The sequence below is a fragment of the Brachionichthys hirsutus genome, unplaced genomic scaffold, assembly GCF_040956055.1.
Source record: "Brachionichthys hirsutus isolate HB-005 unplaced genomic scaffold, CSIRO-AGI_Bhir_v1 contig_200, whole genome shotgun sequence".
NCBI lineage: Eukaryota > Metazoa > Chordata > Actinopteri > Lophiiformes > Brachionichthyidae > Brachionichthys > Brachionichthys hirsutus.
In genome coordinates this window covers 161,612-172,208 of record NW_027180317.1, presented here as the reverse complement: position 1 = coordinate 172,208, position 10,597 = coordinate 161,612, and the positions used below count along the sequence as shown (strand labels likewise).

Genomic DNA, 10,597 nt, shown 5'->3' with positions numbered 1-10,597 from the left:
TCATTATGTCAGAGATGTGTGTGGCAGCCAGCTGAATCCCTAAAATGCAATCAGACTAGAATTGGTGCCTCTGGCCTCTGCAGAAATCAAGGCAGGTCTGAGTCATAGTTGCAGCAGTGCCGTGCGATGGATCAAAATGGCGCCAGAGTGTTTTAGCAGGAAGCCAGATGAATGGATTATCTGCTTGTGAGGAGGGACGAGGGATTCAAGGCATACAAGGGATAGATCCCGAACACTTATAACACCCGCACTTATAAATACCCAAATATTTAGTATTTAGGCAATTTAGTTATAATGAATCAGTTTGTCATAATAGGGAACTGGTAATACAATCAAATTTTCAAAAGTTAGAAAAAAAGTTAACTGTTAAACAGCGACACAAAGCAAAATAAGATGAAGGGAAATTAGAATCTGCCCTTCTGTGAGTGCATGAAATGCTTTTCCAGGCGTCGAGATAATGCTGAGGCCTTCATGCTTTTATAATATCTTCATATTGTGAAGCTCTTTGACATCATATTTCTAATGCATTGTGTTTTAGGTTCAGCATGCAGCAATCCACGAACCAAAAAAGGCAATAGTCATTTACAATTGTTGAGGCTTTAAAAATTGAAGCAGCGATTCCCCAGAAGGTCGACTTGGAGAACACCCAGAAGACTGCAGCAATACAGCTTCCTGGACGATTGTTTCATCATAGCTGACGACTTGAGCGTCCTCAGAGTACGACGGCTACAAGGCAAAGTCAGTCCTGCTCCTCAAACCCCCCAACAGGAGCCATGGATGACACTTATCATAACAACGTGAACCAGCAGATGACCGAGGGTGGAGAATACACCTACACCCAGGATGGCGGCGGTCAGGGTGGATACCCTTACCAGAAGGACTACACTGGACAGGACGATGATGCTGCCAGTGATGCCACTGAGGGTGCAGATGATGATGAGCAGATATATGAGGGAGAGTACCAGGGCATCCCCCACCCTGACGAGATCAAGGAGGCTCGGCGGGCAGCTCGGACGGAAGCCAGAAGGAAAGCCCGTCTGGTTGGCCAACAGGAGGAAGAGGAGGAGGAAAACCTGCCAGAGCAGTATGAGGCCATCATGGAGGAATGCGGCCATGGACGCTTCCAGTGGATGCTGTTCTTCGTGCTGGGACTGGCACTAATGGCTGATGGCGTGGACGGCTTTGTGGTGGGCTTCGTCATGCCCAGTGCTGAGAAAGACATGTGCATATCCAACTCTGGCAAAGGACTATTGGGTAAGTGACAGCAAAGGAAGGATGCGAAAACTGAGGCTTCTATAAGATTATGTGGTTTAGTGATAAAACATTTGCTTGACAAGATTTTATTAGATGAACTAGAAAAGCACTCAGAGAGCGCAGACCTCCGCCAAGCACCTTGGTCCCCCTATATTGTGATTTACACCCAAAATAAGGTCCTACATTTATTTATTTAACCACGTGTGATATTTGATATCATTTTTAGTTTAGAAGTTATTCACAAAAAGCACACATTTGGTAAAGTAATGGCGGATTCTTCTGCATCGAAATCCATAGCTTTTGAAGATACAACAAATCTGTTTGCCCACTCCTAATTCCACAGTGTTGGTAAAGGCGAGCAAAAACGGAACCTCATTTGTGGAGGTAAGAGATATTATTGTGAAATTTCGCTTTGTTGTGAAATTTCGACTGGACCTGTCTCCTCAGAGTGGCTGGTGTTGGGGAGGCCGATGCAAAGGACAGGGTGAAGTGGAGAAAGTTGGTTTGCTGTGGTGACCCCCAATGAGACAAGCCAAAAGAACAGTAGAATGTGAATAGTGTTTCCTTTTGTTCAGTTATCTTGATTGATTCCCCCCCCCCCCCCCCCCCAAATATGGCATGACAGCAATTAACAGGCTCAAAACACACGATCTTAGGCAATCAGCTCTGTTCCTAACGCTGTGAAAACAAAGCTGTAAATTAAAGTCCTTTATTTCTGAGGCCTTGCGTGTGTCCACTGTGGTAGATTGCCTATCGCCACACTCCTGGGGATGAAGCTTCATGAGATGCTGATGAAGAGCCTGGGGATGATTGCATTCAGAGTGTGTTCCAAGGCTAATGGGCAGCATGTTGCAGCCGTCAGAGATCCTTGCAGGCTGCAGCGCGTGGTGCTGAGCTGTCAGACACGCTTCAGGCCTCTCACAGCCTGTGGTAGCAGGAATAGGGCCCGGTGAAAGTGAAATCACAGCGTCTTTGCAGAGAGGGAGGCGAACACTGATCATTGGTAGGGAATATGAAGTAGCTCTGCAGAATGATCCACTCTGATTCACACTCATGCTCCGTTCACCAGATGCACAAGAGCAGACATGTTTAATCTCCCCCTCTGTGTCTGGGGGAGCAAACAGACTACAAAACAGTTTCTGAAAAGGAGGAGGCTGTTTGATGCACTATTATTATAATAATAATAATAATTATTATTATTATTATTATATAATTGAATCAATAGAGAGAGAGAAACAGGAATGTTTTGATGGGATGTAGAATGTTGGATAAATAAAAGAGAAAATTCTACCAGGGTTTGAATCTTCTGCTTGATTAAATTTAAAGTTTTCTCTTAAAGAAATTGAGTCAGTCGTGTTTTTGCACAACAATATATGTCAGTCAAGTAAGATGTCCAGCTAAATGCAGCCCCTCCTTTCATCAGCTTTACATTTTGTCTGCTGGGCGACGTCAGCGTCGTTGTTTATGCACATTATCCATCTCTTCTTCTATTTCCTCCAATCAAACCCGCTTGTTCTATGTCTCGTGCCTCATCCTCTTTGGTGTGGATATTACTTCCCGAAATTGCTTTGTTGGCTTTTGTAGCCAACATTAACAACACCTTTCCACTTTACAACATCATTAAACAAAGCCCTGATGAAATGTCAAATCTGATGTGTGGATAATGTCCCATTAGTTTCCCACCTGTACTCTTACATCAAAGCGTTTTTTATTTGTTAGCGATCTGGTACTAGTTTTGTTTGTTGGATCAGGAATGCAAATGTCAGTAATGACTTCAGTCAATGTCGGAACTATTACGTGCACCATTGCTTATTTATAAGTTCATTATTTTATGAAGGTAGAAGATGAAGAGATGCCACTCCCAAAGTGTTGGGGTTCCCATGGAAACAGTCCTGTTCTGTCCTGTCTCTGCAAAATGCGACAATACAAGCATTTGCAGAGCAACTGTGCGCCAGCGGTGCAAACGCTCCTGACAAGCTACTGTCAACCTCTTTCTACATTATTCAGTCAGCGTTGTCGAGTTAGTCTGATTCTCTGAGTTAGAGAAGAGAGTCACAATGAAAATGGAGAATAACTTAACAAGCCATCGTGGAACCACGCCACCGGCTGTCCATTGTTCAATAGTCATATAACTTACGTTATACTCTGGGCTGAAGCTACAACACGGGGAGCTTAATTTATAATATCTGTCATAAAAAACAAGTTTTTAAACAAAGCCATCTGCACTTCCATAGAAACCTCACATCTGTTGGGGGGGGGCATCATTCTTTAAATGTCACATATTCACGCTCGGTGGATACTTCTTCAGGTTTTTGCACTTTAGATTTGTTGCCAAGTGGTGAAGGTGTTAGCAGTACATTCACATTTAATACTCCAAGAAGGCGAAGTCTGTCCCCTCCAGGGATTCTGTCTTCACCATGCTCAAGGACACTTTACTTTTGCTGCGGGGGATGATCCTGGGCCTCCGCCTGAAGGACAGGTTTTCAGTTCACACGACTACTCTGTCACCCTGCCTATGCACATTTAGATCCTCTAGCAACAACGTGGCGATGATAGTAGGTGGCATGTCAGCCTTGACTCTCTGTCTCCTGATGCCCCGAGCAGTCTCCTGTTGCATGACTTAGGGATGTGTAGCTGGGCGTGTGAGCATTTGGATCGTCTAGTAATCCACAGGGAAGGCGCAGACTGTGGCTCCACAGGCTGTAAAGCTGCTTAGTCCCCGCTGTAATTAGGGGTGTGTGTACCGTAGTAAAAACATAAAGCAGGCAGAAGGTACAGATCCTCAGGTTTAAACAATGCACTGAAGTGAGGAGCCGACGTTGGGTCCTGACCCTGGCAGCAGGTGTGTGTGTGTGGGGGGGGCATATTTCTCTCCTTAGGTGCATAAAAAAGGATGCACATAAACATTGTCATCTTTTTTGTGCAATAGTGGGCAGCACAGTTGGTCACTGTTGAGACCTAACATAGGAAATAAATGGCAGCGGTGACCTAATCAAGAATGCATCCTGGGATAGTGTCCAGGTCTAAAGGATGTAACATGTCAAAAAGGAAACTGCAGAAGCAGGTCTGAACGAAGCTGAAAGCTGATTGAATAACGTGACGGTCTCGTCTTCTGCGAGGATGCAGCGGCACACACTGATGGTGTGGTGATTCAAAGGTAAAGGGAGCCCCCTAGTGCCGATTAATACTCCTTTTTTTCCTTTACTGAGGTATAAGTGTTTCGAAAATTCGTGCAGAGAGCTCACACTGTGTGTTTCAGGGACATCAAGACATTCTGGATTGTAAAGATTAAATGTCACAACATAATGTTTCTGACCTTGTGTGCATTTACAGGTCTGCTGGTGTATGTAGCCATGATGGTTGGGGCACTGCTCTGGGGGGGTCTGTGTGACAAGATGGGGAGGAGGAAGTGTCTGATCTACGTCCTCACCATCGACCTGCTCTTCTCCTTCCTCTCCTGCTTCGCTCAGAGCTACGGCTTCTTCCTCTTCTTTAGGTTCTGCTCTGGTTTCGGGTGAGACACATAAAACACATTTACATTTTCATCCCTTAAACCGAAAGAATGAAAACTCAGATTTACATAATGTATCTATATATTTTTTATTCAGTAAAAGCTGACCTTTTCCATAAATAATTATTGTATTAAAAAATGTCTCGATCATTTTAGGGGGGGGGGACTACATATCTGCATTTGTGTAGCAAAAGTTTTGAAAGAAATTCAGCAGCACTTAGACCAGCTTAAAGAACAGCCTGAGGGCATCATAAATATATGCAGAGGGGACATCAGAATTCACCACGCCCATCCACTGACTGGTTAGCTGCTATATTTATTATAATATATAGTATATATATACTACTACTAATATAAAAATATAAAACATTCAGATGCATCCTGCACACAAGGAGAGTTTTTTGTGTTAAGTTCAACAGAGTGTGCCTTTATTATACCAATTAAAAAAGTGAACGATGCTCTTTGCTTGTTTTAAGCTTCATTTGGGATTTATTGCTTGCTTCCTGCTGTCCTCAGCACCTCGGTGCCATGCACAGATTGATTTTGCAGTTTTTAAAGACACATTCATTTTGATAATGATTGCGCCACGAGTGTTCTCAGACCTGCGATATTGAAGTCAGAGCTTATTGCCAAGCTAAAGAAAATAATAATAATACAAGGTCACCATAATAAAACATTCAGCTGTTGCCGATTCACTGGGATAACGAGCCCCATGTTAGTCATCAACACTCTCTTTTGCTGGCTTCACAAAGCACAAAGAACAGGCAGACTCCTCAACCCTGAATAAGATTTATCATCATAATAAAAAATAGAAACACAAATAACAAATGACAATGGCCATTATCTTAATTTAATTTTTTTTTTTTACTATATATCTCTTACATTTCTTAAAAATGCGAGAAACAATGCAGACAGTTTCAGTTTGCCTGAAAGGCCCTGGCTGACAGGCCACTAACGTTAGATCCACTTTTGTGGGTAGGCCTTTGAAACTAAGGTACAATCCCGCATCATTTAACTCTAACCAATAGTCCACATCAAACAGCAGAGTTTAAGTCAACCACTCCCTCCTGTACATTTTAACAGGAAGGCTTCCTATCTTGCTGCTTCCTCCCTTAGAATCGGCGGCTCCATCCCAATAGTGTACACCTACTTCACAGAGTTCCTGCAGCTGGATAAGCGTGGCGAGCATCTCAGCTGGCTCTGCATGTTTTGGATGCTTGGAGGCCTCTATGCTTCCTTCACTGCCTGGGGGATCATTCCTCACTATGGTAACAGACGCTGACATGCAGCTACACACAGCTACAACAGCGTGTGATAGATTTGAGTAATTATTCACTGTAGAAGGATTTGACTGTATAAATACGGGATTATTTTCCTCTCAGTTTGCATGAGCGCTTCATGATAAAATATGACATAAGTTTGCCACCATTAGAGAATTATTATATATTATGGAAGGTCAAAATAAAAATACAGCTACCTCTGTGAAAATTGAATTTCCAAATTTGAATCTATGTCATATTTCCATTTTTAAAAGACTCAAACAACATTTTTCTGGCACTTCACTAAATCTGCCAGCTACGAAGCTTCTTGACTTATTAACATTTCATTTGACTTTACTTTATGGTCTTGCAGGCTGGGGCTTTGCCATCGGTTCAGAGTTCCAGATGCACAGCTGGAGATTATTTATTTTTGTGTGTCTCTTCCCGACGCTGGCTGCACTTGTTGGAGTCATCTTCATGCCAGAGAGTCCCCGCTTCCTCCTGGAGGTCAGATAAAGCATCATCAGATTAAAATGTGCAGGATTAAAACATATATTACAGTACAGTCTGCTTCAAATGCAAAAAAACCACATCTATGTTTAATTAATGCAACATTGTCAGACCCTTAACCACGTGTGATATTATACTTGTATGTTACAGCAGGGCGGCTAGGATGCCTCTGAATTATGACCCCATCCAATAAGAACCAGACCTCACGAGAACACTGTTAATTGCATGAGGGAAATAAATTTGTCCAAAATTCTGGGAGGTGTGACAGAAAGCGCTTGAAGTGTTTTTAATGTATTGTAAGTTGGTAGGTGCATGTTTGTTTGTTCAGAATGCCCGACATGATGAGGCGTGGATGATCCTTCGACGAGTTCATGACACTAACTGGAAGGCGAAGGGCGAGCCGGAGAGAGTTTTCACCGTATGTCTTCATTTACAATAACACATGCATCAAACTACAGATTATTAGATCTAATTTACAGAAATAACATGATTGGATTCATCTATTCACTTCTGAGACATGACTACAAGTCTCGGCATAGAAAAGATAAAATAAATATATACAGTAGGCTGTACAATTTCAACATCACATTGATGTCTGTCTGTGCCAGACATGCTGCACATCATTCATTTTAGGTCACAAATAGCATGCTATATTCTTATAAGAAAAAAGCTGTATAACCTTTATTAAACCAGATGAATAGGCGTGAACAGTGAAATGAACGATGGCAGAATTAGCCGTTTATCCATTTCATGTTCAGGATGCGGTCATGCTGCCTTGCCGTCACATCGTCAGGACTTGCTGAGTCATTGTTAATGTTCGTAGTAACACAACCACTTTTCCTTCTGTGTATTCAGTGAAAAGGGACTTAGATAAGGGAAGAGCATGTTTATCATACCTTTTGTATAAATGTGTGTCTTTGTCAAGGTGACCAATATTAAGACTCCACAAACTCAAGACGATGAGTTCATAGAGATCCAGAGTGATACTGGAACTGCTTTCCAGCGCTGGACCGTCAGACACATGACCGTGCTGCAACAGGTCTGCAGATCACTCCCACTCAATCAATCAAATCAATATGTGAAAAGTGGCTTTATGCTTTGTGTGTCTGCTTTCCAGGTGATGGCAAACATAATGTCCCTGTCTGCTCCTGCGCTCAGGTTGCAAGGGCTCTTCCTGGTTATTGTCTGGTTCTGCTTGGCATTCAGGTAGCATCATTTATCTTGTCCAAACTGCGTCAATAATTTAAGTCAAAAACCTTCAAAGAATATATGCTTTTGCAACCATGCCGGTAATTTTTTCCAAATCAAGCATTTTTAGAACATTTCAAAAAGCTAAAAAAAAAAAGAAATTTACCCCTGTGATTAAATCTAATCATGCATATCATTTCATTTAATGGGCCCGGACTTGTATGCTTTAATGTCTATCAGCTACCACGGGCTGGGAGTGTGGTTCCCTGATATGATCAAATACATGCAGTACGAGGAGTACGAGTCGAAAGTCAGAGTCTTCCACCGAGAACGGGTCGAACGTTTCCACTTCAACTTCTCTCTGATCAACCAGATCCATCGTGAAGGAGAGTACATCCATGACAAGTAACTTTCCTCAACAGCACCCCACATGCACATTCATGCTATATTTAAAGTCCACACCAGTGTTGAATGATGCACCGCTCTCTTTCATTTAGATTTGCCAACATTGAGATTAAATCTGTGAAGTTTGAGGACTCTCTGTTTGAAAACTGCTACTTTGAGGACATCAAATCAACCAACACCTTGTTTGAGAATTGCACCATCAAAAACACCGTCTTCTATAACACAGGTATCAAGAAAAATGAGTATGGGACAAAAATTATAGGACCTTTATAATGCTGATTCCATAAAGTTTAGAGATCAATAAAAGGTATTTAATCTAATTACCATATATATATATATATATAGTGAAAGCATTAATTATGTATTTGCAAAATGCTTATCCTCGAGCACTGAGAGGATAATGATACTGCAGCCAAATGTAAACCATAAATCAAAGCTGCTGCAGTTGCATCCTTTTATTACCCTCTTTCCTCTGCAGATCTCTGGCAGGAGAAGTTTAAAGACTGTCAAATGGAGAACACCACTTTTCTCCACCCGAAAAAAGGCTGTCATCTAAACTTCCAGGAGGAGAACGACATTGTCATCTACATGGTCAGCTTCCTGGGTAGTTTGGCAGTGTTGCCTGGCAACATCATCTCCGCATTGTTCATGGACAAGATAGGAAGAATCAGAATAATAGGTGAGATCGGCAATGCCTGTGCGGCAAACTCTGACCGATCGAACCGATTGCATCTGATCTATTGATCCGCAATCTATCTTTCTGTCTAGGTGGATCCATGCTGGTGTCGTCCGCCTGCACGTTTCTGTTGCTACTCAGTTTCAGCCAAGGAGCTGTAATATGTTGGCAGTGTCTCTTCTATGGCGCCAGCGTAGCAGCCTGGAACGGACTGGAGGTCATTTCTGTTGAACTCTACCCCTCCTCTAAAAGGTGCAGCCGAACTCTGCACCACTGGTGAAAGGTCCCGTGTGGCCCCGACCATGCAGCAGACTCCTTCACTTTAAACACCGAATCATATCAATCTAATTTGAGCCGGGCATTTTCCTCTAATGCATAGCAAGAGTTTAGAGGAGGGGAGGGGGGGGCAGCGAGGGAAGACAACACTTTTCCCAAAAACAAATGCCCACCTCTTCTTTGGTGAGGTCTGTCAGTGGAGCTTTCAAATGAAACTGGATCAACAGTTTTCCGTAGACAGACCAGCCCACAGTTTTATTTCACACGTACAGTGAGAGCTCTCAGTGTGCTGCTTGCCAATCAAACTGTTGAGTGTGGAAAAACATTGGCCTTGGCTTCACACCACACTTGATTAACTTTGATTAACAGATTTTGTATTAAACATTTCTAGAATCGCATGGTTATTTGTTATTGAATCCCAGCAATAATTAACAATGTTTAATATCTGTAGGGCTAAATCAGAAAGCGCTCAGGCCACATTAGCAGCTCATTACATTCCAACTGTGTATTCTCTTGAGAGTTTCCGTTTCCACCAGCTGAAGCTAAATTCCTGAGGCATGATAACCTTCAAACTTCTCTTGGGAAAGTGAAAGATACTGTTTCACCATATTGATACCAAAAGCATCGAACCTCAGTGCCAGCCTGGAATCACAAACGTCGAACCAAACACCATTAGCAGATATGAATTAGCAATGATATCGCAGCAATTATGGATGATCTGCTGGAGAGTTGTCATAAATCCCAACAATATTGAATGTTAATGCTTAAAATCTGAAATTTATTTCCATTTTATAACGTTTTATATATCTTTTTTATTTGTTCTCCAGTGATAGCGAGAATAGAAACTGAGTTTCATTAAGAAAAAGATTTTGCCCATTGCAAGGTGCTTTGCATTCAGTCATGTACATTGATGGATCTAATCTCTCTCTGTCTTTTTCAATCTCCAGAGGGACGGCATTCGGCATCTTGAACGGGATCTGTAAGTTTGCGGCCGTCGTCGCCAGCTTCATTTTCGCAGCCTTTATCGGCATCACAAAGATCGTTCCCATCTTCCTGGCCTTCTCTGCCCTCGTCTGCGGCGGTATGGTAGCATTAAAGCTGCCCGAAACCCGGGAGAAAATCCTCTCTTGAATCGCCAAACTGCAGCGGCCTGCAGGCTCCCTCTACCGCAGCTGTGGGGAGAGCTTCTTGGGAAATACAAGCTTTAACTGACAAATGAGAAATTGAAAGCTGAGGGCTAAAGGTCATGCTGTGCCGGCTGTATTTTATGGACGTGCTCTGGTTATGTCTGATTAAAAATCTTGAAAGCCCGTCTGGTTGCCTATGTGAACTGTGGTTGCTCTCCGCTCCCTCAGGCCGCCCGGCATCGCTGTCACAACGTAGAAAACCTAGTGTTTGTCATTTCCTCTTTATCGGTGCTGCCTATCCTCCTGTCACAATCAGCATTTGTTTAGTGTGAAGTTTTGTGTAAAGAAAAGATTAATATGAGATGAAAATGTGTCTGTATTTGAAAGGTGA

The 10,597-nt window shown here is 42.6% G+C and overlaps 1 protein-coding gene across 1 annotated transcript; it reads left to right on the top strand.

Annotated features, from left to right (window-relative positions):
* Window positions 1–773: 773 nt before the first annotated feature.
* On the top strand, window positions 774–10,210 carry LOC137912588 (synaptic vesicle glycoprotein 2B-like). The gene is made up of 12 exons (XM_068756725.1): window positions 774–1,254; window positions 4,588–4,768; window positions 5,882–6,033; window positions 6,398–6,531; window positions 6,863–6,952; window positions 7,460–7,573; window positions 7,652–7,740; window positions 7,963–8,127; window positions 8,220–8,353; window positions 8,606–8,806; window positions 8,896–9,055; window positions 10,027–10,210. The coding sequence occupies exons 1-12, from the start codon at window positions 774–776 to the stop codon at window positions 10,208–10,210; spliced, it is 2,085 nt and encodes a 694-aa protein (XP_068612826.1).
* The last annotated feature ends 387 nt before the right edge of the window (window positions 10,211–10,597 follow it).

Bases quoted from the DNA above. Each gene is read 5' to 3' on its own strand.
- LOC137912588 (XM_068756725.1), top strand. From the start codon at position 774: ATGGATGACACTTATCATAACAACGTGAACCAGCAGATGACCGAGGGT. The intron at 7,574-7,651 runs GTCTGCAGATCA...TCTGCTTTCCAG, and splicing joins ACATGACCGTGCTGCAACAG to GTGATGGCAAACATAATGTC. The intron at 8,807-8,895 runs GTGAGATCGGCA...CTTTCTGTCTAG, and splicing joins AGGAAGAATCAGAATAATAG to GTGGATCCATGCTGGTGTCG.